At 38.2% G+C, this 27,651-nt stretch overlaps 1 protein-coding gene across 10 annotated transcripts in view; it reads right to left on the reverse strand.

The window, feature by feature from the left end:
• The window catches only part of KDM4C (lysine demethylase 4C), a 255,205-nt gene extending 231,871 nt beyond the window's left edge, over positions 1–23,334 (reverse strand). For 2 of the 10 annotated variants that reach the window (XR_008441497.1, XM_054004331.1), the window contains exons 1-4: positions 23,150–23,332; positions 9,317–9,481; positions 3,414–3,589; positions 523–637 (exon numbers count right to left, since the gene is read on the reverse strand). Coding sequence is in view for 8 of the 10 variants with exons in the window: in XM_054004331.1 (XP_053860306.1) it covers positions 523–637; positions 3,414–3,589; positions 9,317–9,460 (435 nt within the window). In the remaining 2 variants the exon portion in view is untranslated. Of the gene's footprint in view, positions 1–381; positions 638–1,865; positions 1,922–3,413; positions 3,590–3,708; positions 3,779–9,316; positions 9,482–23,149 lie in introns of those variants that run through there. The other 8 variants (XM_054004332.1, XM_054004334.1, XM_054004325.1 and 5 more) reach the window with 7 other exon arrangements.
• Positions 23,335–27,651: the final 4,317 nt, after the last annotated feature.

The following is a 27,651-nucleotide window of genomic DNA, read 5'->3' on the forward strand; positions in this document are numbered from 1 at the left end:
TTGGCAAGTAACCAGCAAATTTAATTTCCTTAGGAAATTTTAATTTCATCTGTTTTATTTAAAAGGTAAACAGTATGAGTAAGTACATTTCCAGGAAACTGCAGACATTCCAAGTATGAAGTACAGCTACCAATATTCCAATATGAAGAGATAAAAAAGTATCCATATTTTAATTTTAGAATAAAACTTAGTTAAAATATCTCAAAGTGTCCACAGATACACACAGGAAACCTACATACTAGAACATTAATAAACAAATAAGTAGGAAGAAATCTCAAAGTTCTGGAGAGTTTGAAGTGAAGAAAGAGAAGAGTCATGATTAGGAAGAGTAGCAACATTCTACTGCCTAAGGACAGAACTGTCTGACTCTTGCAGATTTCAGCCTTGGTTGGAGGCTTTAAGGAGTAACACAAAGATTTCAAAAGACAGATTCTCAGTCACAAAGCAAGAGTGTATCCTCTAAGTAGAGTACCCCTGAAAAGACGGCTGGAAGGGATAAACTTCATAAAAAACTATGCATACTTCATCATAAATGCTCCCATTGATATCTGCTCCATAAATTGGTGCCACAAAAGTCAAGTTCTTCCAGTATTTACGCTCCAGATCTTCATAGTCTACATATCTTGGAGTGCGGTATCTGCAGAGAAAGAGGCAAAGGTTCATCACCGTCTTTCATCAACGCCTCTACAATGGACTATGCTTCCATGCCATGGACAATAGACTATGCTATGAACTTTCAAGATGAAGTCACTTTATTTCAAACTCTCTGAAACAGAAGAATTACCAGTTGTCCTGAATTCTTAGTTTCATGATTAACCATATCATGGAAACCTCCTAACTGGCAACTATAGTAACTAAAGTCATCCACCAACCCACACAGTACTTGCTTCAGTCTCCTGCAGCAAATCAGCCCATCTACTAACAATCCTTAACCTGACCTCCTCCCTTTTATTTCTCTTCTGTAAAAAGACACATATGGAAAACACAATTAACAGGTATTTCTTGTTTTCCTACCTCACTACCAGCTCCGCAAAGACTCAGATATAGGTCCTGTACAAGCTTTTAACTAACTCAGCCATGCAGCCCTCACAGGCAAAACACTTTCTTCTCTTCTTCCTGCCCCAGAAAAACCTTTCAAGAAAAGCTGTTGTTTCAAACACTGATACAATGCAGAGAAAAGAAATATTTAAGGGAACTTTTCTTTTTACTCATTTATAACAGTACAAGATAACATAACACACACTTACATACTTAAGTATACTTATGTAAATACTTTTGAATGGTTACTCATATAACCTTTTAAAATCTTGTGGGAACAACACCAACACACTACCATAGAAACATCTATCAACAACTTTGCCTCAGGATCCTTTGTCAGACCTCTGTACTTCCATATTTAAGTCTTCAGAAAAGAAAACTTACTCCTCCATTAGTGCAACTCTGAGAACTACAATTTCACAGTAGAACTGCCAGTACGCTACACTTGAACAACTGGGAAAAAAATCCAAACATACAACACTGAGACCAAATACATTTATAACTCTGAACAGAGAAAAAAAATATAAAAATTAAAACACATCTTAACCAAAGCATTCTCAGCAACAGAATTGTTTTATTATTTCTAATGATAGCTCCAGAAATTAGATTGTATTTCTGCCGGGCCCTGAGTAACACGCATACGTGAACTCCTTGATTACACATGAACTCCTCCTATTTCCCAGATGTCAAGTAGACAAGCACTTTGCTTCAATGGAGAGTTGCAAATGTCTACACAAATCAAAGATGAAATGCATTAGACTGAGTACACATGATCCTTTTAAAGGCAACTGTGATTTAATTTAGATGTTCATGGCCTTCTCTCTTACCCAAAGGAAACAGGCAACATCCTAATACTCAAGAAGAAAGTCTTTAACAGAGAAGTCTTCTCCTTTAAGGAAAAAAAAATATTTTTATGGGAATACAGAGGCTCTCAGCTACTTGATAGTTTAAGAAATATCAACTGCCGTAAGAGTGTCATAGAATGTTATGCGACACATTTTCTCAAGAGCGGCGACAAATAATTGGAAAGACCTACAGCTAGTAATAGACAAGAAGTCCTCCCAGTTGTTCTATATTTGCATGCAAAATTAAGATGCCATCTGATTTCAGTAAAAACCATAAAAATTGAAATCAGAATCACTTCCAAAATATATTCCATGATGAATATAATAAACTTAACAAACACTATGATACATATTAAAAACTTACCAGCATTTCTGCATTAATTATTTACTTTAAGAAATTAGTGTATCTCAGTTCATTAGGGGTTAATAAAATGTAAACTTTAACATCTATGAAAAAGTATTATTGAAAATCACATCAAATACCATATAGGTCTTATGATTTACTCTCACCTCTAATATTTACTAAAAAAATAATTTCAAATTTCAAGAATTACAAAATAGGTTGCCATTTCCAATTACCAAAGAAAGAATACTGTGCAATAAACTTAATTTTGCACAAGTAATATATATGTGTTATTCTTTGTAATCAGGGGAAGAAAAAAACAAAAAGCTTGTCAGTTTTGCTCTATCATGAAGGCATGGATACTGTGGAATATTTGGCAAGAAGCCTCCTTAAAAGTTTTATATGTCCTAGTTTTTTCTGATCTTAATAACAGCTTCTATTCTTATACCTAATTTCCTAATTAACCCATAATAGAAACTTGCCTTCAAACTAAGGCAGTATTACCTTTCCTCATTCAAGTATCTTTTCTTTCTAAGATCCTTTGACTCATTTTCCAGAAACCACTTCCACTCAGTTTTGAGGAGATAGTCAAGTAAAATATATTCTTTTTATGTGGCCAAAATGACAGGCAACAATTCCTTCTATCAATTCCCTCTTCTTGGAATGCTCAACAATTTGAAACATTTCAGTACAATGCCCAGCCCTTTATAAACTTTTTTCCCCTCTCCCATAATATCCATCTCGCCGTAAACATAACACTGACATTCATTAGATACCACTGAGTTCTCTTAGATTAATGCAAAAGCTTCTGGATTGGTTATAAAAGATACTGGAGTTTTCAGAATTACATGGTGATAGGCCATTCTAGTATCTAGGAATTAAACACTAATAGGCGTAATCAAATTAAAACTCAGACACACATCTGTATCATCTTCACTATTTTCTACATCTTCTGGAAGATAAAGATAGAGAGAAAGAATCACATCTCAGGTTTTTCAGATGCTTTCTTGCTGCCATGGTATCAGATGCTTTCAACAACAAACATAAACAATACTCACATTGTGGTACCCTTCCATACCTTGAGAGACAGGAAAAAAAGTAAAAGAAATCACCAGCTGCCTTGCACAATTCAAAGAAACCACAACATGTGAAGATAAATATTCGTCTTACTAAGCAAGAGTACATACTTGTCACTGTTGGCTAGATCCTTGAACTCCTTCACTGTCATGGGTTTTTTCTGAATATTGTATTGTGTGAAAAGTCCAGACTGGCCAGTGACTATCTGTTGAATTGGAGCAGGAATCACTAAATCTTCAATATCATCATAATGTTTTCTCGGCTTCCACTCCTTTGGTGGGATTACCTTTAAATTCAGGAAACAAAACAAAACATCACAGTTGCAATAACAATTCAAAACATCCTGGAAAAAAAACTGAAGGAACAGTTGAATATACCCACATGATCAAAGGAACATTTGCTTACCAGCTGTTTTGCATTAACTGATACTGTAAGTGCTCCTAGACAATGTAGAAACCCATTCAGAACATGCCCAGTATCACCTCATTTCACAAGCAGCAATTCGCCAATCTACAGCAATTCATAGACAACTGTGCAAAAATATACATTTATAATAACAGAGTTAACAATTTCTTTCCAATCAGAAAGCCTTATAATTGACCAACAGTTTGCAATCCATGACATCATATATGTTTAGTGTTAAAAAAATGTATGGATATTGCATTTGGAGATACGGTTTAGAGGTGAACATGTAGGTGCTAAGTCTAAAGTTGAGCTCAATGATCTTAGATGTCTTTTCCACATCTAAAAATTCAAAGATATAAAAATTTTATTCTCAATTAAAATAAAAATTCCTAAGAAAAACCCATCAGTCCCCCGTCTAAACATTATTTGGTATAAACAGTATGTGTAACTCTTATTTTTTAACTGAAGAGTGAAAAAAATACAGCTGGTTTAGATTTCAAAATCTGTTCAATTTACTCCCCAGAAAACTACTGGGTACATCTCTATTAGAGTAAGCATGTGCACTAATTCAGATACATTATCTTTTATAATTACATTATTTAATCCTCATAATTGAAGATTAAAGCTATGTGCAGATTAACCAGCTGTAAAGTTAACACATTTATTTCAAATACCACAGAACTACCCACAGTCTGTGAAAACTCCTCAGCAGATTCTGAACCGTTAGCAAAAGAAATCATTAAGAATTTCAAAGAAGCCTGTAGTCATCCAGTATTCTTTAACAGGCTGAGTAATTTTGAACATTTCTTGCATATATTATTTCAGCAGAAAACAAATAACTCTAGATGTATCACTTTTAAAACAGAGCAACAAAAAATTTTGTATATATTTTTTGGTTTCATTTTGTTTTTGAACTTTTACTTGTCCAAGGGCTTAACGACATATTTTTTGATCCACTCATTACTTTCATTCTTCTAAGTTCAAATCAAATTTCCAAGAAGAGTGGCTTGGAAACTTTTAAAGTATCTTATAACAAAATAGGGCAGCTCTTATAAACATGCAACAAATTAATTATATTATTTGAATAATTAATTCATAATTTAGAGGTAGTGTGAGAGACTGAAATTTTATGGTTAAAGGTTTAAACATTGTTCTCAAGGACTTCTTCCCCATTATGGTAAAACTGTATATAGAAACTGTGCCCACCCAAGCCCACCCCTCCCTGAATATGCCTGGAACTTTGGACTGTGAGTTTAAGCACCTAAGGAAAGATAAGATACTATAGTTCAACTGACACGATTGTTCAATTACCTCAGGTCTAGGGAGAAGTAAGCAAGGATGAGGGGGAAGAAGGCATCCACAAGAAAGCCAAACCCAGCAGCTGTCCTGAAAATCAGCTCTGGTTGGGTTTGGGTTGGGGGAGGCTGTAGCCATCTGCTGAGGCCAGGTTTGCTCACATACCCCCAGTGGGGAGCAGGAGAAGTTTTGGAGGTGTGGCATAACCTCTGGGCAGAAGGAGCGAACACCCATCCTCCTCCCTTACACTCAACTAGCTCAGTTGCAAATCCTCCCCACTCCTGGATGGCCATATCCACAAGGCATTCATGTGAGAGGCAGCTGAGGAGGGGTCATAAGCCACCAAAAAAACCCTGAAGCACACCCAGAGTCCTCCCTGAGGGAAAGGGATGAAACAGATCCAGAGTGAAACTTGACCCCTGGGAGGTCAGCCACCTGGGCATTCCCGCCTGGCCCAAATGTATATTAATATACTGAATTCTGTGGGTTTTGGGGGATCCTCACCACCAAGAAGACCAGAAGAAGGTGGTGAAGATGTTGCTGAAAACCACAGTGGTGATATTTCTACCTAACCTGTCTCTCTGTCACTCTCTTTTTCTTCCCCTTTTCCCCCCTCCTTTTCTGTTTCTTTCTATCTCTCTCATTTACTGTTAAACAAAATCCATACTTCTGACTTCAGCATATGCTCTCATTTGCACCTTAATTCAGGCAGAGGTATCTCTCTAATACTTCTAATAACAGGATCACAATGAGGCAGTCCTTAAGCTACACATATAGGCTGTTTTCTTACAAGCATTTTAGGATTCCAACTATAAGAGTCTGCTAGAAATTTCACTATTTCATCTTTCCATGAAAGTAATTAAATTCTAAAACAGATAGATCCTAAGATCATTTGCTAGCTTTGGAAAACAATCACAAATAGGCATACTTTGATGTTAATGTACTCAAATAATCCTAAGAAATCCAGTCAAGACCATTAGTGCTAAAAGCACACAGCAAAAGACAAACATCAAGCCAAAGGAAATTTATCTAATAGTAACATACTTCCATAGCTAATGCTTTTATTTTACAAATAAACAGGTGTTTTTATCTAGTTTTCACACAGATACAACTCTCTTTTCCTTCTCAACTTCCTCAGGACTTCTGCTGTACAAGAACTATTTAGCAAGTTTCAGTGTTGTCCACTTTTAGAGAAAAAAAAACAATATAGGAATCTTGTGATTCCTACTTATTTCTTTCACAGAACACTTAAATTATACTCACATTAACAAAATATGAAATATTCATTTGGAAGCAGAGAAGTCATGCTTTCAGAATATATACAGAGAAATCAAATATGTGCATAGAGATTTCTATTTTCATTATTATGAAGCATGAAGTCAGAGGCTTGGCTCAAATATATGAATACTGAAAACCAAAATTTGCACTATCTTATTTAGTTTAAGGTCAGTGCACTTTAAGCAATAAAAGTATTTTTGTGAATACAGTTCAGAATATCCCCTTCCAGTTACTGGAGTATGTTTATTACTGTTGTAATTAGAGTGCTGGTTAGAGAAGTGAATTCTGTGGGGACTGATAAGCAAAAAAAAAAAAATTTTAAAAGATAAAAATAAAATTCCTTCCCCAAAGAATTTGCATTTTCTAAGGAAGACAAGGACAAAGACTGAAGATGTTAATATATCATGTTCAAAGAAACACACAGCTAGCCAGTATAACAGCTGGAAATAATGACAAAGTCTCTGTGTTTTTACCACTGACCTGTACCACTGAAGCCTATTCATATTTCCTTTAGTAAAAATAACCTCTTCTAAGTCAAGCAAGTTAGATTTATTCAATGGGAGCAACCTAGATCAAATTCATCAATCATGTTGAATCCTCAAATATGAAAAACCTAAGGCAAGACTTTTCCATTTACATATTTATTTATCAAAGATTCTAAGTATATTAATAGAGTCTAGTATCATTTAGTGTGATAAACATACAGTTTTAGATAGGGATGTCTTAGTTATACCAGTCAGTCTCCTGCATGAAGACTGTGCTATTCAGTACTACTGAGGTTAATGCAGAGTGCTATCAACACATACATTTCTGTTAAATCCTCTTTCATATATTGGTAATCTCCCATAGATCTGATTCTGAATGGCACTGGCTACTACTTCTATGCAACTACTTCTCCCCAACTCAACTGAAAATTGTTTTTCTTGCACTTGCCAGTATCTATTTTCAGCACAGTGCTCTGAAATGACTTCTCTACTTGCCAGAGTGACTGCAAATTAATTTAACTCTTTTGCTCTGTATCAATGCAGTTTGAGTTTTCAAAACACCTTACTCTCGAATAAAGACAACTAATCTATCAGTGTCCCTTGTTTGTCATTTGTTCTATTGTTTTCAGCCTCTGTCATCCATTTTAAGTATAGAATCCTCTGTAACAGTAGGACTAAAATAGATTTTCTATGCCTAAAGCTCATTTCAGACTTTCAAAAGCCTAATTGCAATTTTTTTGCCAATTTGCTCAAAGGATGCCACAGTATGGATCTCCTTTGGCAATGGTTTGATATTGTTTGTCTAATACCTTAATTACTTGTTTCAGACAGCATTAGGAACTTCAGTGGTGGTTGCAGTTTTTTTAACATTTTATTTCCCATATTCCTTTCTTCAGTATGTGCAAGCCTTATAGCCATTTCATCCCCATTCACACACACATGTTCTTCTGCACAGGTAACAGGTGTTCTCCCTTTACATGTTCACATTTAACCTAAAGTGTTGGGTATGCCTACTCTGATTGTGTTCTCTGCTTAGAGCTTAAATTACTGTTTCTGCAACTGCATAGAGTTCTTCTGGTAGTCATTTTTCTTCTTGCATTCATACCTGAGAATGTACATCCTGGACTTAAAAAAAAAAAATAGGTTCCCTGTAAGTTAATTTTCTATTACTATCAAAACTGATATCAATTTTTTTTCCTATTATTTTAAAGCCAATATCCAAAACTTAGAAAATGTCCCTTAAACTTTTGAAGCATGAATTATTAACTTGATAAGATTTGTTTTAAAAAATGCTTAGCTGGTTAACTTTTATTTATAAATTTTTGAGATACTATCAAAATACAGTGAAAACCAGAATATAAAATCCTCAAACAACCTAGTAATGTGTTGCAAGTACCTGACAGACTGAAAACAGCAAGAGATGCTTTAATTGCTGTTCAACCAAGCAAGAAGATACCACTACAAAGAACGTTACTGTTCAAGATTAAAGGACTGCAATATGTCATCCCCATACAGACAAACAGGTTCCAGAATACAACGGAACATAGGAAAAATTCAGCACAGGCTTTCCACTGTTGCCTATTTATCACATTTCTACTTCTGTTTACAGAGAAAATTTTGAGAATATAACCTATGTACTCAATCGACTGAAATTAAAAAAAAAATTAACCTACAAGGTTTTCAAAGAGTGAGGACTTCAGTTTTGTTTTGTTTCACAGGAAGCAGGAGGGCAGGAGTGGGCAGGGAGGAAACCAAGAATTTCAAGTTTTGCTCCTCCTCACTCAGATTCTAAATGTCTTGACCATGCAACATTACCTTCAAAACCCAGTGATGGAGATAGCTATTCCCACTGAGTACTTAAAATAACTAAGCCGGTATTTCTAGACCTGCACTGGTTTCTGCTGGTTTGAAAAGTGGCAAACGGACACATAAACAATTGTACCACTACATTACTTCAGACTGAACCTCTGACAATCACTCTCTGATAGGGGAGGAACTTCTGCTCTAAAGTCCTGGATGTACCATTGTTCAAACAGCAATACAGCAGCAGCTAGTGTGCCTGAAGTTCTCATTAACAAGAACATAACTTGATCACCATTAAAAAGAAAACTATTTCCATTCAAACACTGCCTTACTGTCTTTATGTTCACCATAATGAGTGGGATTATTTGCTCCAGAAAAGCTTTACACAACCCTAAAACAACAAGTTCAACACCTGGTATGTCAAGACTACTTTAATTTATACTGTCAACTCCCTGCTTTGTTCTGATTTGACCAAAAATAGTTTAAATCTACTTAGAAAGAGTACCTATTTTGCTATTGTAAACAATTAAAAGTTAGAGAAAAAACACTATACAACACCTTCATTAGTCTGCATGAAATATCAGACACCAAAAGGCTCTTCCTTAAAACAGTAACAAATCATTACCTATTCCTTGAAAATCATTTGGGAAAAAAAAAATAAAAAGGTCAGGTTTGTAATCAGCAAAATACAAGTAATGGGAGATCATGTATTAGGAGCAATTTTCTTCTATGTTATACATGTTTACCTTTGCAACTCCAGCCCTATGAGCACCTTGTGATTCCATGTGTGCTAAGTATTTGTTGAATTCCCTGAATTCATCCATCGAAGGCCTAAAAGTCATGATTTTGCAGCTTGGGTTTGGAGGACTATCTGAGATAACAGCAGCCATTCTGGTTCAATTTCAATCCACCTATTAAAAAAAAAAATCATACACTGTAGAGAATAATCTGTAAAACCAATTCTGACATTCAGAATTCAACATACATAGTTTCAAACAGAAAAAAAAAGTATCTACAATTATTCACCCAGGCAAGTATAAAAGGCACTAAAAAATGCTTACTTTTTATCCTTACTCCTTTGAGAATACTCAGCCTTTATCCAGCACAAACACTATTGTAAATGACAAGCACACAGTCCAGTCCATACCTCTGCTTTTACAGCATGTTTTCTCAAGTTAACCTAGTGTCTTCCTGTGTAGATCCATCTGCACATTCTCTGTCTAGAGAGTTACATTACACAGGCATAACCCAGAGTAACAAAGCTACATGTTTGATAAAATATCATTATTTCCATTCAGTAAATGGAGAAAAACAACATACTGGGTCTAGTGGTAGCCAAATGCCAGCGCACCTACTAGAATAGTTTCCATATTTTTTGCTGCAAGATAAGGAGGAGAAAAAAGCAGGCCCAAAACTTTAAAGGGTATAAAGAAAACTTTATTAACCAAAGTAAAAGAAAAAATAGTAAGAAATCAGAAAAAAACCTTCAGAACACTTCTCCCCCTCAACTCTTCTTTCTTTTCCTACTTACAAGATAAAGAGACAAATCTGGTATTTTCAGTCAGTTTACTACTTTTAAAATAATCTTTCTTCAGTTCACTTAGGGAGAGGAATCTCTCCTGCCATGCCATGGAGACTTCCACAAGAAACAGTTCTCTCATGCTTTTAATTTTCATGAATAGCAGCCACCCAGAAATCTGCAATCGTGAAGTTCCCCCCATGGTGATAGTCTTCGCACAACTACCACCATGGGTCATCTCAGTTTATTGGGGTGCAGTTTTAAGGATAAGCTGTTCTAATATAGAAACAAAAGTTCTTTTATCTCTGGTGTTCTGGTTTGAAAGCAAAGCCAGTGAGAGACTCCAAGTCAGAAATACAATTTATTAGGAAAAGGGAAAAAGAAAACAAAATACATAATAGAAAAAACACTGACAGAGTCAGAATACAACTTGACACCCTTTTTGTTCAGGCTGTTGGTAGCAGTCCAAATTGGAACGGCTGCACTCCTCCTGGAAATCCAGCAGAAAAGCCTGAGCCTGGTGTCCCAAAAACCCAGATTACATCCAGTTAGGAATGCTTGGCTCCTCCCTCTGGGTGGAGCATCTCACAATGGGATGCAGTAACTTTTATCAGTCATGCAGTGACATTCAATAGCCCATTATCAGCAGATGTCTCCCCGGAGGGAGAATTGGTTGTGGAAGAGATAAGGAGAACTCCCCACTTAAACAGAAGACAACTGCCATACAGATGGCAAATGGAATACATCTTGCCTTGCAATCTGGGACATCTGGGAACAGAGGTTTTCTTCTCCCATCCCTGGAGCCAGGTTTCTCATCTCTCAAAAGTGTGAGAAGCTCACGCTTCTCAACAGATTACAGCTACTTCAACATCTGCTTGCTTCAACACTGGTGCTTCTGCTCACAACTGTAGTTACAATGCTACATCCCCCCATATGTATTCCATGAGTTACAGGGAAAAAAATCTGATGTATCAATTATATCTTCACCACAGCCTTACAAGAGAATCTCAGCCCAAGACTAAGCCCATATCCTCATTTTCATCCCATCAGGGATATGACTCCTTCTTCACTGACCTTGGTGTCTCCATGTTATTTTCTTTACATGTCTTCACCCTTTCCTTTTTCTCTCACTTGAGAGAGGATTGATGTCTGCAAGTTTCATCTGTGCACTAGAAGAGTTAATATCCCACTGTGGCCTATGGATGGTCATGTGATCTCTGCCAGGGCAGCAGCCATTCTGGCTGCATGGCTCTTTTCTGGCCCCTGCCAGAAAATTCAATTCCAGCCACGGGGCTGCTTTTCTGTGCAGGGCCACCTCTGTTCTCAGCTGCATGGTTTTCCATGATGCCAGCAGGATGGCTTAGCAGCTCACAGCTGGAGCGGAGCCTCGCTCGGTTCCACCTGAAGCCAAGCAGAGCCAGCTTGGTCCACCGGCCATGGCTGGAACTCTGTGGTGGCAGAATCTCAGCCAAGCCATGCTGCAGGTCGACCTGGCCATGTGGCAGAGCGGGTCCCAGCCCAGCCAGTGCTGCAGCAGAGCAGGGCCCCACCGCGCCAGGCCACATGGGCCACGCAGCGGAGCAAGGCCTGGCCTGGCCAGCATCCAGTTACCTGTTCAAAGGCTGGAAGCAAGTCCCAGGGCTTGTTCGTCTTTAAGTGTGATTTCACCAAGGCCCATTCAGCTATCTTAAGTGGTTTAATAGAGTGTCAATATTCAAAACTAGCTAGCTGATTGGTTCTGCCAGGTCTGCAGGAAGATGCTTACAGGGAATCACTTCCATAGCTCACGAATTTTTTTCCTTAACTAAGAACTCAACTACATTAAACCATGACAACCAATTATTCACTTCTCACTCACACTGCAAATACAGAGGAAGAGCACTTGGATTTTCTAGTTCTCACCATCAGCAGTTTAACAACAGGACTATATTCCTGCTCATTCTCTGAAAATTTCAACAGAGAAAAAAAGCAAGTAAGCTATACATATAAAATCAGCATTTCCTCTGATTTCCATTTCTACATTGAGGCTGACTAAAAGAAAAAGTCATTTCTATTTCGTACCAGGGTATAGTACTCTTGAAAGGACTGAACTTTAGGCAAGTGACAAGATACACATTTGCTGCAATTTCCAAGTATAAATCACCATGTGCCATCTGCCATTCACAAAATTCTTCACTAACCTTACAAAAAAACTGCTTGTAACAAATTTCTTCCAACATGCTCTGATCAGATCTGTGGTTACCTCAACCCTTCATGCCAAACACGGGGTGCCAAACTGGCAATTAAATACCACACAGCTGATCACACTTCCCCCATCCATAATGAGACTGGAATGAGAATCAGGAAAAAAGTAAAAATGTATGAGTTAAGAACAGCTTAATAACAGAAACAAAGTAAAAATTATTTTTATTTATTATTATCATAGAGAGAGAAAGAGGTAAAACCCAAAAAAGCCCAAGTGATACACAATACAAACTGTCATCAGCCACTCTTCTGAGTAGCTCACCCATGTTATATACTGGGCATGGCATTCTGCAGTATTGAATAGCCCTTCGGCCACTTCAGGTCATCTCTCCTGGTCAGGTCCCTCCCAGACTTTTGTGCATCTCCTTACTGGAAGAGTGCAAAACACTGTAAAGTCCCTGATTGAGATTAAGCACTGTTGGGCAACGACCAAAACATCAGTGTGTTATCAGCATTATTCTCATACTGAATCCCAAACACAGCCCTGTATTAGCTAAGCACACAAGCTAGTATTAATTCTGCCAGTTAATACTAACACACAAGCACACACTGTCAGATGTCACCTGCATCACCTTTCACTACATCACAGATGAAGCCCATTTCCAAAAGTATAAATTGATTTACCAATTAACTTGCAGTTGCTATGTAAACATATGAAATTAAATTATGCATATAGAAAATCAGAGTCAAAAGGAAACCTATTATCAACCTTTTAATCCTCATCTTCTCTGTGGGTGAAGAGCATAAGAAATCACAGAGCCTGTATTCTTTCCTATAAGCCTGAGGCTCTCTCTTCTTTGTAATTAATTTTTTTTTTAATGTGAAAGGGTAAAAGTTTTAAATACATCTGATTTCCTATAGTCTTTATGCAAAAGGGTAAGGAAACAAGAAAAATCCATATTCAAGTGGTTCAGCAATTAGAAAAGCTGCAGGATTATTTTGGCCAATGTCTGATTTCAAGCACCAGGCACAACAAAGTTATTATTGCATAAATTAGCATGATAAAAATTCCTCTTAACCAAAACATGTCACCAAAGCACACCAATTTTCATAGAAAAGCTGCTCTAAAAATAGCCCTGTACCAAATCAACTGAATATACCCTGGCACTTTGACACAATGAAGAAATTCAGTTATTTAAGGATTGTTAACCAATTGTTAAACTATTATTAACTCACACTAACTGTCACAATCACACATCAGCATTCTTGCCTGGCTACCAGACTCTTAAAATCCTGTTTGTGAAGATACTCACAAGATTATTCCCTTATCCCACCGTAACTAAGACCACGCTTAAGCATGTAACATATTGTACTATGAGGAACCTCAGTGTGTATCACAAGCAGAATTAGTAACTTTGAACTAATTATGAAGACATGTGTAGAGCATTAGAAAGGCTGAGTTTTTGCCCAGCTTCATTGCAGTGTAAAAAATACAAATCCTGCCCTTCACAGATCTTTTTTCTACCAGCTTCCATCTATCTTAGGGTCCAGGCCCCTAAGCAATGAGCACACAGACCAGCCATGCTGTCATCCAATCCATGCTCTTGTATAACACTTCTTCCTCAGTTAAAAACACCTTCTCACTAACTTACTGGGTAAAGCTGCTCCTTGATAAGCACAATGTTTGCAAGAACTCCTTAAGAAGATTCGACTATATAACATCTTTAGATCAGGTGGCAGAAAGATAATAAAGGCTATGAAGAATTTGCTATGCTGGAAGTCCATTAGCTGTTTCTATTAATTTTATGATTTCTTAGTAACTCAACACCTTCTTTATAACTATGATCTATCAGTTGTAACTTCTTAAATCTGTTTTACAATTTCATTATTGCATTTCTTTATTACAAACACTAATCTGAAGCAGTAGGCACAAGTACTGAGTTACATGGCCTAAATTTAACACAAAAAATATTGCTATGCTACAAACTAATCAGAAAATGTTGGCCTTCCAATTCAATTCTGGTAACTCCTAACACAATATGTAATTCTTTCAAGGACTTTGTGGAACTCCAGAGTCCTACATTCTTTCTCCAAACAATGCCTACTTTTGGTATTTTTCTCACACACAAAAACTCAGTTATACCCTGGCCAAATCATTAAGACAAGAGAGCGTAATACATACTCCAGTGTCATAGTTAAGAGGCCTTCAGAGGTTCTCCTGCAGACAAAATCACAACTACTAGGAGACCATTCTAATGCAAAATCTGCACTGCAATGATATTATTGCTAACTTAATTATTGCACTTAGGTGTCTACGTAATTACCTATTTTGTGATATTACATAGCTGTACAATCTAAGAAATAAAACTTCCAGAGCTTTTATTGACTACTACACAATGAAAATGTGCAAAATATTAGAAAATACAAAGTTATAAAAAGAAGGCAAACATGCCCAGGATGCACTTTATGAAATAGAGAGACAAGTAATATATACACAGGGAAATTTTACAGTTATTCTAAGTCCCTCATATCAGCATTGTAATCAGACATTTTCAGTCCCCTTGCACAACAGTACTGCACGCTGACAAATATGCCCATAATTACCCAGAAAAACAAAAGGTAGTGTGAATAAATGTGAACAAACCTCACTCAAATTATCATGCATTAGTAGTTTACATAACATTGAAAGAAGCTTTTTAGCTAATCATGGGGAAAGCTTTAGCCAAACAAGCCCAAGCTATGAACCTGATCCAATAAACTCCACAGCTTGTCCATAAACCCTCAATTTCTTGGTGACCAAGTAGTCTGCTTATGTCTTAAAAGTGTCTGATTAAACAACTCAGAATTTAAATAAAAATACAAGCATGTAGTTTGTGTCCAAAGTTGTCAGCTAAAGAGCTAAGTTGTCTAGCTAGATTAAAGAACTGCATCCTTCTTTTGAAAAGTTTATAGCCATTGTAAGGCCCTGTTAAATCCTCAAATGATCAGCAAGGGGAATATTAATGCTACATTAGTCTTAATACTGCAGAAGTGAAAACATGAGCTCAGCAAAGTTCAATCATCCACATTTATGCCAGTATGTAGCCCAAGAAATCTGAAGAACTAAAAACACTAGAGATCAACACTAGAAAAGCACACATAAAGCAAGATGAAATCTCATTAATGCTACAATTATTTATACAATCCAAGATGCAAATGCATTTCACTAGCTATGATGACAGGAAAAGTGCTTTCTAAACAAATCCTGCACATTCTGAAGTGCGTGACTTGTACATAACAAAGCTGATACTAAAGAACAGAAGTGTATATTACATGCTTGATAACACATTTTATTCCACATGTTTTTGGTAATTGCAAAATCTACATAATTGTTTCTTCTATATCCTAAGAAAAGGGAAGGACCTCTATATCCCACCACAGTCAACTAAAGGTTGCCATTACAAATTAGTACCAGGCAGCTACAATTTCCAGCCTCCACTGCCAAAACATTGAACTGTTTCTTTGTAATGTCCACACACTAGAAAAACAGCATGTGTTAATTTGCAGTTAGTTAAAAGACACAAAAACCTGTAGCCTTCACTACATTAAACCACCTTTCAGTATTACAATATTCTCTCTCCGCCTTAATACTATGCTCTGAAGGCTATACACTTCTTTTAGCTTCTAGTCAAAAATAAACTAACCAATACTGTGAAGTCCACCCATCATCAGTGGGGAATCCAAACTTTCTGGCTCCACACTACACAAGACTTGACAAAATAGTTCTTCCTAAGATGCTTTCTGGGAGGCATCTCTTGACTGCCTGCTTTGGGCAGTCCCCTCTACTGAAAGCACTGTTGAAAAAAAAACAAAAAAGCACAGACTAATACATCTACTCTGCTATACACAAAATTATTAACTAACATGGAAAAGTAATAAATAACTATAGGCCACTGCATCATAAAATAAATGTGTTCAAATTTTGAAAGATGAGATTATTTTAATCTGTGTGCTCTAATACATAAAATTGCAATGTCCACAAGCTTTAATCCACTATCAAAATTAAACAAATTACATAAAGCAAGCTCCAGCAGAAGAAAAAAGTATGAAGGAAGATGGGACAAAAAATCAAATCTCTAAAGGTCACCACTTCTCACAGATAAATTAACTAAAACACACTTTTTTTTTTTTTCCTTTTCTTGAAAATTTTCACCCACGCTAACTATGGGACAACAAACATTTGACAAAGAATTCATCCTGGGAACTTTTTTCAGTAGATAACAACAAGAAAACAAACTTTCCAGAGAAAGGCATGTACGGGAAGCCCCGGCATTTTTATTTTGAGGCTGTTTTGCACAATAACCATGTTTTCACCACTAGGTCTGCACAAGCAGGAAAGGAAACAAGTAGCAGAAAATTGTGCCTTAATCTGTATTAGTTTCAACAGCGATTTTACTTAAAAGTAAAAACTCTGTGAGTAGATTCATCATTTTTAAGAAGTTGTTAGCATATTCTGTAAGTAGGTACCATCCAACTCCTTGTACTGTTCAGCAAAGCAAATTCAAAAATCCAAAATACTGGATTAGTGCACTTTCAGATAACTGGAAACATAAAAAGTACAGTTTGCATGTTCAACTGTTACTGGGCATGCAAATAGTTAATGCTCAGTGCAATTTGGGTTTGCACACTTATGTTTGAATTGTTCCTTTAATAATGGTAAATGTGCAAGCAATTACGTCTGCCTACTTTATGTATCTGGCTTCAAAAGAGATCCTATCTATCAGGAATTCCAAATCTGTTACTTAGGTTATTTGACTGTATTAACAGTGAAAATAAATATATGGAACATAATGCTTTGTATTTGTGATATGACACCAAATCTCATGGTTAGGTTTGTATTCTTCAGATATCCACCATCATCAGAAAGACTCAAGTTTATAAATGTTAGGAGTATTGAAGATTTTAATAGATTCTACAAACTTAAGAAACCAAGAATCTGGCAGATAACCATATTCTGAAGATCCTGAAACCACCTCTATTTTACCACAAAGCTCTAAATAGTTTGCAAGCTTCATTACAAGTTTATATTTCTATGTCTGGTACTACCCTACAGCAACAATGTTTCAAAACTATAAATTGGCTTAACTTGAGCCCATAAATTTTGAACTGAAAAATTACCTGAACTCATTCTGTAGATATTCTTCTCCCAACCAGGCTCACAGCATGAAAAACATCTTAAAATAAGTGATCTGGGACAAAGGGCAAAGAAAAAAAAAAAAAAAAACAAACTACAGAAAAAGTATTTTTGTCATTTTTATCTGCCACTCAAGATTCAAGAGTTTCTACTTTTTTTTTTAATAAAACACAGGTATGAAATCCATAGTCCTAACTGGAAGCAGCATGTAACAGCCTCCAGCAATGGCAAAAGTAAGTTATCAAGAACCTAACTAGTTTCCACATCTTCACAATTGCTAACAGCAGGTATCTAGATATAAATAAGTGTCAGGGTAGCTTATAATACACATTTTCAGAATGCCATCTAATTCTTCAGCTATGTATATACCAAGAAATCCTTAAACAGAGAGGATATTACTGCATTTTGCAGAGTTTGATGGTTTTTCCCCATGATTTTGAACTTCTGTAGGCCTTTAATATCCAAAACATTTCATGATGATGCACTCTACAAACAAAAATATGCTAAGTGATATATCTTCCTCTGTGTATGTTGAATATTTCACATTTTAGTTTCATCTCATAGCTTATGTGCAAGCTGAGAACAACTATCTAACTGCTCTTATCTACCTTCAGACCATACAGGTCTTACAGATCTTTACCATGGTCTCATAGTCTATTTCTCTCCTAAGCAGAAAACTTCTAGTCTCACTACAGAAAATCCATTCCATACTTCTGATCATCTGGACCTCTACCAGTTCCAGTATATTACTTTTAGTCAAGGGAAAAAAAATATCCAAGCTGAAAGCACTATTTAAGATGCAAGTAAATCATCAACTGTGTAGCATTTTCAAACTCGGGTGTAGTCCTCAAAGATTCCATCTCTCAGTTTTCAAAAACTTGTATTACAAGTACCTAAAATTTCAGGAAAATATTCATTGCTAATGCAGCCTATGATAATGCTGGGGATAGAAATCACAGGTGGTAGATGTGAACTCCTTCCTAATTAAGCACTTTTTTAAGCAGAGTTTTAGTAGGCCTGTCATTTCTGCCTATATGGCAATTAATTAACTCCTTCAACAGGTCCCATCCCAAAAGACACGCTTATAGCTTGGACTTCACAAGCCCTTAACATCAAAACATATATCCTTTTTTCAGGGATATGCTACAGTAACTGTGATAATAATTTTCCCAAGGAACCACTATATCGCAAATCATTTATTAGAAGCTGAAGGACAGTATGAAAGGGGAGAAAAAAGAATAAACAAAAAACACAAAACACATAAATGAGGCTCTATAACCTGAGAAACAGAAAGATTTACTTGTCTCTCTTAAAGCTGCTTAGTTATGGAACATCTGAAACTGCATTCCTGCACCACTAAAAAAGTTCACTTTCAGTGAACACTTCCATTCTCATAAAAGATTTCATAATCCAAAGACTAGTTGCAATTCCACTGCCCTCACATTTTGGTCTGATTTACCACAGAACAAATACCTAGTGGCCAAGCCATATCCAGCAATGTCATGCCTTTCTGTTGTTATGACTGAAAGCATGCACACTAAAGCAAACCACACATATGATCAGCTTGCATGACCAAAAGCTCCTCACTCCAGACTGATCCCAGGCCCCTGAAATGACATGCCATTTAACCGGAGTGGCAGACCACCTAATGAACTCACAGAATGGTATCTGGGAGCTACATGGCTCCTACCCACAATATTATATCAGACAAATGGAGCAAGTTCAACTCTAAAGGGTCTTGAAGGGAAGCCGTATGAGGAGCACCTAAGACCACTGCTCAATCTGGAGGAGGCTGAAGGGAGACCTCACTGCAGTTACAACTTCCTCGTGACAGGAAGAGGAGGGGCAGGCACTCTCTGTGGTGAGAGTGACAGACCAGAAGAAATGGCCTGAAGTTGTGTCAGGGCAGGTTATAGGTTGGATATCAGGAAAAGGTTCTTCACCCAGAGGGTGGGTGGGCACTGGAATGAGTTCTCCAGGAAACTGGTCACAGCTCTAAGCCTGACAGAGTTCAAAAAGCATTTCGACAATGCTATCAGATACATGGTGTGATTTTTGGAGTGGTTGTGTACAGAACCAGGAGATGAACTCAGGGGTCCATGTGTGTCCCTTCTAATTCAGGACATTCTATGACTCTGCACACAGCTGCATCACAATAAATCTAAAGGAGATTTCTACACTGTGAGTTTAGAAGTTTCACCAACTCATGTAAGTATAAGCTATACTGTAACTTCAAAGGCAACAAATCGTTGCAAATGTTGCAAACAGAGATGTTTGCAAATGTTAAGAAAATGTTTTCCCCTCTATTGTTTTTCCAAGTTTTAAATATTTTACTTATCTCCGTTTTGAAATATTTATCATAATTTATTCAAATCAAATACTTCAAATACTTCCATCAAGTCAAACCCAGACATGAAGAGTTTGATTTCTAAAACTTGGAGTTTCTCCCACTGTCTTTAAACTCTTTTTGGAGTTTCTGTTTCTATGTCTTTATTTGTAGCTCAGTTCACAGACTTCTACACTTTTCCCCAATTTAATTTTAAATGGAAATTACTCTTTTTCAAAACAGTTTTTGATTATAGACAATTTTTCCAGCTTCAAAGCCATAGGCTCATTTACCATTTTGGCAACTTAAATACTTTTTTAATCAAAGAAATAAACTGTGAAAGTGAAATAACTGAGCACAGTAATGTCTGTCATACAACACCTACCCTGAATATACGTATTTATCTAGGTCTTTTCAGAGACAAGCTACCTGCTAATAACTAGTCTTTTAATTTTATTATACAAAATCCAGCAGGATATCACAGGTGTAATGAGGTAAATCCCAACAATCCAATCAAGTGACTCTACATTTTACTGGCAGGAATGCCGCAAAGGACCTGGAGCGTATTTTGTTTGTAAAAATTCCCTGAAATATCTGCATCAGTCAATGAATTATCCCTCCTTGTCTGAGAATCAGAAACTGACTAGACACTGGATTTTTTCAGAATTCAGTTTTCACTATGAGATGTGTTTTGAACTTTAACTCTAAAAACTTAAATTTCAAATCCTGACATGTTTTCTAATCTTTGTTTATACAGATTATAATGATTATATAGATGGTCCTCAGTTTTCAGGGTATATTATCCCAAATACAGTGTCCCAAGTATATTGTCCCAAATAGCCTCAAAATGTCCCAAATATTGTCGCAAATGCTGGACATAAACAAAATTACAGATAAAATCAGTACTTGCATAACTCAGTAGTACAACTACTCACACAGACAAAGCCAATAACTCAACTGCTATGTGCAATTCCATAATTTTAAATTGGTGAAAATAAGTTGGAGGAAAGGGCAAGACTATAGCAGAATTAATTATGACATACAATGCCACCTACAAAACCTGAAGCAAACAAACTGTAAGTCTTCATACAACAAAACTAGAATAAGACTTCATTTAGAACAGATATTGGGACTTTGGACCAGCAAATTCTTATTAATACCTTCATTATATGATTTGATTACACAACAATTACTACTCTCCAAGTACAAAATATTGTTTATCTTCAAAATATCCCATGTGTCTTCTGTGATTCTAAACAAAAATCAAGAAAAGAACTCACTACATCACTTGCTGATTTTGAGAGATGAATTATCAAACTATCAAGTGACTATGGAGGTTTTTTACTAGAGAAGTACTAAAATTTTAACATTTCACAACATCATTTTTTGAACCATCCCTGTGATCATTTAGAGATCTTGCAAATACCTTATATTGAAGAATTATAGTAATACATCTTCCCTTCGAAGCTCCATGTGTACTGAATTCATGTTTCAAAAGTTGTTAGGGTGAGGCTTTTTTAATTTAAATTGGAGGTGGTAGGATAGAAATACCACCTTTAACAGCACCACAACCCTACTCACATTCTGTTTAGCATGATGTTGATGAAATACATCTCACTAAAAGAAAACTAAGAAAAAAATTGAATATCAAAGTTAATTGAATACCAAAGTGCAGAATTAAGAATCAGACCAACTAAAAGCTGCTTAAACTCGGAAAGTCCTTAATCTATAACCTACTCGACCCAAAATTTTATAATACAGTTAAGCATAAAATTGCATTCTTAATAATTACTATGTTTGCTAATATTACCTTAGGAATATTCTAATAATGAGCAGTTGACAATATAATTTTATTATTTGAATGCAATATTGATTGTGCACTCAGATTTAGTGCAGAACTATTTATTTGATTTGATTAAAAATCAGCTCAAGAGATACTAAATACTCCATGCAATATTCAGCAATAATTAAAGAGTAAAACTTACAGGATTTGATTTTTTTTCCTATTTTATCATATTTACCATTAAAAATAAAAGACTTCTGAGACCAAATCAGATTAGGTTTTTTTAATAACAAACACTGACAAAAGACTTTTCTCCCATATACTTTATTCCAGCTCTGATCCAACAGCTATTTAACTATGTCCACATATTTGGGTGATACATATTGTTCCCTGGGTCAGTCTTTAGAAAGGAAACTGACAGCACCAACACCACTCCAAATTTAAGCTGAGAAAAAAAATAGTATGAGGGTCAGTAGTTCAACTTACTCTCATTTCACCTACTGAAACAGGAATCATACTTGTGTTTTCCATCTTCTTATGTTTGGAAAATACTTCTCTGAAGCAATGCCACCAGCTATTTATGACAGTACAAGCAAAAATAAAGGTAAAGCCCAAGTCAAATTTTATCCCATATACATAAAAAAGCCCCACTGCATTAGGTGTCACTAAGTTTCTTTCTCGTGGAAAAAGTGATTCCACTTAAAAAGTGCTCATTTAGTAGCCACTAAATAGTAACTTCAGTTCCTATAGTTGGTAATTCTCAGCAAAGAATCATAAATCTGCACTTCAAAAAGTAAAATATAAATGCTGTTTATTCTCTGAGCTAGTATAATTGTTTTAAAAAACACACGGACACACGAGTATTTTTCCTAACATAGTTAATCTATGAAAAATAATATTTTGCGCACACTTCCCACTCACTTTCCAGCTAAAATCAGAGAAGAGTAAGTTCACTAAGAGAAGACTACTACCATGGCAGAGACCTGATCCCAAAAACAGCGTCGAAAGCGTTTTATAACCGTGGACAGATGTGGAACAGGCGCTTAATTCAGTTCTTCACTCAGCACACAACCCTGAAGTCTTAGCTACGTGCAGGAACGAACGAGCTGCACCAAAAAGAGACAATCCGGAAAGCCCGCAACAATTTCATTTCATCAAAGCCCTGACAGACACGGAGAGAGATAAAGCTCTATTTCACTGCGTCCACGCACTTCGACCACGCGAAGAATCCTCCCGGAGTCCGGAACTCCCACCGGCAGCCCCGACCCACAACTGCCGGCCGCGAGCAGGAACGCCAGACCCACTTTTCCCACTGCTGCCGGTTTCGCTTCCTCACCTCGGTCCCAGCCCCCACCCTCTCGTCCGCGGCACGAAGACCCCGCACCCATCCCCTCCCGGCGCAGGGGCTGGCCCGTCCCCCTTCACGCTTTCGGGAGCTGCCCGGGGGCATTTCGGCCGCTCCGCCCCGCGCCCCGGAACTTGGGCCCGCCCGGCGATGCCTCGCCGCCGGGACCCAGCTCCGACCTGGCCCCGACGCACTTCGGCCGCCCCGCCGCCTCCCCCGCTCGCCCCCGGCCCGCTCGCAGCCCCATACCTCCTCGCCGCACACCCGCGGCCGCCGCCAGGGCCAGCTCAGCGCTCCCTCCACACCTGTCCGGGAGAGGCTCCAGCGGCCAGGCGCGGCCGGAGGAAGGGATGAGGGGCAGGTGGGGCGGGGCGAGGCGGTGCGGGACGGGACGGGAGGGGACTGGGCAGGGCAGAGGAGAGCAGAGCAGGAGCAGGGGCAGGGACGGGGGCGGGGTTAGGGGCAGGGGCAGGGGCAGGCCTGCTCCCTGCTGTCGCGGCCGGGTCCCCCGTCCCCGCGAGGCTGTCGTTACCCCTGCCCTGCCCGCGCGGCAGACGCCTCGCTCCCAGATTTCGGATGACAGCTGCTGGACGCGCACGCGCGCTCGCAGGGGGCAGCGCACGTGACCCAGGGCGCGGCGCCTGGTGCGTCACGTGCCAGGAGCTGGGGGCGGAGCCGAGGGCGCTTCCGGGCGGGCAATCGGCGCTGTGGGAAAGCGGAGGAGGCAGCGGGTCGGGCCGACCTGGCAGCCTTCTTGGCCGGATCCACCGCTTCTGTGGGCCGGAAAGGAGCTGCCCTCTTCTCTGGGCCGGGCCTGTGAGCGGCCTGTGCGCTTACCGGGACGCACCCGGGGAAAATGCCAGCGCAAAGCTTAGAGCAGTCCGGTCTGTTAGAGAATCACAGAATCGGTTATGTTGGAAAAAGCCTTTGAGGCCATCGAATCCATCCTATGACCGAACGCCACCAAGTCAGCTAGAGCGTGGCACTGAGTGCCAGATGTTTTCTTGAACACTTCCGGGGGCGGTGACTCCATCGCCTTCCTCGGCAATCGATTCCACTAACAGCCCTTTTTGTGAAGAAATCCCTCTACACTTACTCCTGTTGTAACCTGGTGGATCTCTCAGAGCAAGCTGCAAGGTCGGCATGGTTATCCTAATTAATCTGTATGCCATAGTGTCTCATATCAAGCAGTACTGCTGTACAAGTGTGGTTTTGTTTGCAAAAGTTTTGTGTTGCTTTTGGTGACAAAGGCCCATAGTGCTCAATGGGATGTCTTTCCTTTCTGAAGTGCCATGATACACTGACACTTCATGGTATACACATGGTATAATTTTGACTGTTCAGATGCTGCTAAGATGAATCGGTCTGTAGTTCACTGTGTGATATGGTTTGCCTTTTCTTACTCATCAGTAATCTATGTTAATCTTCTATTTTGCTTCTGCTTGCAGTGTTCTAGAAAGTAGTAAAAAACAACCAGAATATGACTGAAGGACAAGACCTCTTTAGTCATTCCTCATGTATACCTATGATGTTAAAAGAAGTTATAATTATATTCAACTTTGAGGGTCAAAGACTTTTTTTAATACTAAAGAAGCCCGAAAATACAGGACTTTCTGGGCTGGTTTTTTTTTTTTTTTTTTTTGGGGGGGGGGGGGTGGGCGGGGGAGCATACCTATTGCTGTAAGTTTGCTGTACTCAGAGACATTTATGTTATTTTTTCATTTGAACACAATATTATGCACTAACCAAATTTGTGCAGCTCTATCTCTGAATATCTCTGTAGGGCACTACTATGTCTAGCAGTGTCTAAAATGAGTCCCCCTCTTCTGCCTAGGGAAACAAATTTCATTTTACTGAACATGAGTAGAAGAAACAGAAGGAGTCAATTACCTTCTTCCTTAAACCTTTGGTGGGGTTAATAAAATACTTTTTTAATGCTTACAAGAAAAATGTGCAGCTGAATGCAGTTTCTCATTGTTATCTGCTTGCTAGTTCACTAGGAAGCAGAAAAGATTGATGACTTTACATTGTTTTCAAATGTGATCTCTAAGACTCATGCAGAGTATTTGTTGAAGAGAAAGTACAGTGATAACTCTTGGCGTTTTATCAAGTCAACACTCTCCTCATCTGTTGTTTTTTCAGGTTACAACTCTCTGTGAGGTCACAAAGTGCCCTGGAGTGTGTTAAAGTATTGCTAGAGCATGCATCTCCAATAGCCACTGGCTCAAGCCAGTCCCAAGTTATGGACTAAGGGTGCACATGGGTAGTGTGAGAGCATTAATCTTCATAGTGCTGTGGCTATGGAAAGCTATGCCTTGGCATCGTTTTTCAAAGCCAGTAGCTAAGAACTTCTGTTTTGATAGATGGAAGTAAGGACAGGGGCCTTTTTCGGAATAGTTACGTAGCAATGTGTGATCAATAAATCAGCATTTTGGCTTTATTAAACTGCTCTGGCACAGTATTTCCAGTACATGCTTATCTTGCATGGGTGCATCTCAAAGCACCTGTGAATTTGCTGCCATGTTCTACCTGGGAGGAAGAATCTTTTAATTACTCAGATTTAAGAAAGCTTTTCTGCACTTTCTTCCTGGCTTTCATGTTTTGGGCTATGTCTTTAGATTAGGGTTAGCTAGTAACAAATACCCTGGCCCCATGACAACAACCTCTAAGAGAAAAGGATAACCTGTTCCTGTGTTTTAAGTTGCTGATACAAGATCTAGGTAGCATAAACTTCTGAACAAAAAAAAAAAAAATTTTTCTTTTTTTTCTGTGTGACAGTGTATTTTTTTTATTTCACAGTAGTCAGGAACCATTCCTGATTTGAGGAGTTGACATCTGTTTGAGTTACAAATTTGTCTTCTGTGACACTTCCAGGTCCCTGTTTCAGTGTGCTACCACTCGTGGTGAAATTTTTTTCCATAACATACCCTGAATTTCCTGTATTACAATGAATGTGCTTGTCTTGTCTGATCATTGTGTTTTTCCAAGGAGGCTCCATCTGTTATAGATGGGTAATATGATGATTGGCTCTCACAATTAAGAGATTAATATTTTGTGTATGTTAAGAGAAGTTTCATTGTTTGTTGTTTGGACATCCACTGTTCTCCCCATAGTCCCCTTCCCCACTCTGAATTATTGTAATCAGACAGCTTTGGCTGTCAGGGAAGGCTTGTTACTAGGGAGGCGGGGCATGACAACACCTGATCTCCAATCAAGTAGCAAGGAAGTAGGCTCCACCAATGGACAGCAAAGAAGAAGATTTTGGGAGTGACCAGGGTTGCCTGATGCATGGTATAGAAAGGCGGAGCAGCCATTTTGTAGATGAGCACATGGTGATCAGTCATACGCTCATGGATCTCTGCCCTTTTTCCTTATTCAGTTCTTTGTTGTATTTGTGAAGGTTTAATAAACCCTGAAAATTTTAGAAGTGAGGAGTTGTTTCTCACACATCTTTTCTATGCCCACCCACTGGGTAATGGTGGACAGCAATAAGGTTGCCCTGAAGCCTCATCCTCTTAAGGCTGAACAGACCTAGCTCCATCAGTTGCTTCTCATTAGAGATATTCTCCAGTCCCTGACAATGTTGTGGCCTTCTGCTGGACGTCTGGAAGCCTGTCAATGTCCTTCATATACTGAGAGTGGAAAACTGGTCACAGCATGCTATTTCACCCAAATTGGAGCAGAATATTTCATTCTGGTTTTAAATGTAGGTCATTTCCATATCACATAGCAGCAACACTAAAAAATCATATCAGAATTTTAAGTAATGTATTTTCCTAACATTGTAGTCACATAGCTATCTAAAGTTATTTTAGATGTATGAAATGCTGGCTTCTAGAATTCCACTGCAATACTTCTTGAAACACATGAGATGGCAGCAAATAGCAGAAACAAAACACTGCTAGCCCAAAGCAGAGAAGCTGATTCCAGTGGGACAGGTTTTGCCCCACTCCTGATACAGTTGTCTAGACTGTGTAGATTGCTGCAGCTTCTGTTATGGTGCATTGAGTTATAAATTACAATGCGAGTACTGGCTGTTTAAATGTAATAGTGTCAGGAATGTCCACAAATGCCAGACTTTTATGTCTAAAAAGGAGACAGAGGAGTCCTTCAGCTTTATTCAGATAAAGTGGGAGAGTCCTCTGGGGCACATGCCCATGGGGTTTTCTCTCTCAGCGTTTCAGAGAGCACAGCCTCCTTTTATCCTAAACTCTCTGCCAAATGTTGCCCTCTTCCTTTCCCCATTGGCTGAGGTACTAGGAAGGTACAGCCTTCCTGAACTGCCAACCACATATATTCCCCCCAAAACCACCTGCTGCATATTCCCCCCTTGAACTTACTATTTCACCCCTAAGTTCAGAAGTTCAGGCTTGTGCTGAACCTTGTTTGGGCTCTGCAACCACCTGTTGCCCAAAGTTAGTAGAGACATTAAGACCCATTTCAAAGACATTAACACCCATACCTTCATACCTTCACTCATCACATTATTTGTAAAGACAATACCACACATCTTTCTTCTCAATAACCACTGAAAATTTCTGTGGCCTGTATGTTTCATGACGAGTTTGCAGTTTGGTGATGCTATATAACAGAAGAATCAACTTTTTTTTTTTTTTTCCTTTAACTGTGTATCATCTGTCAGTTTTGCATCTTTTTCATCATGTTTTTAAAATATTTACAGCAATATGTAAGCTTCTAACTCGTAATGTTCTGGAAATCCATTCATGGAAATCTCTAGCAGTTAAACATTT

The sequence above is a fragment of the Vidua macroura genome, chromosome Z (assembly GCF_024509145.1).
Source record: "Vidua macroura isolate BioBank_ID:100142 chromosome Z, ASM2450914v1, whole genome shotgun sequence".
Classification (NCBI taxonomy): domain Eukaryota; kingdom Metazoa; phylum Chordata; class Aves; order Passeriformes; family Viduidae; genus Vidua; species Vidua macroura.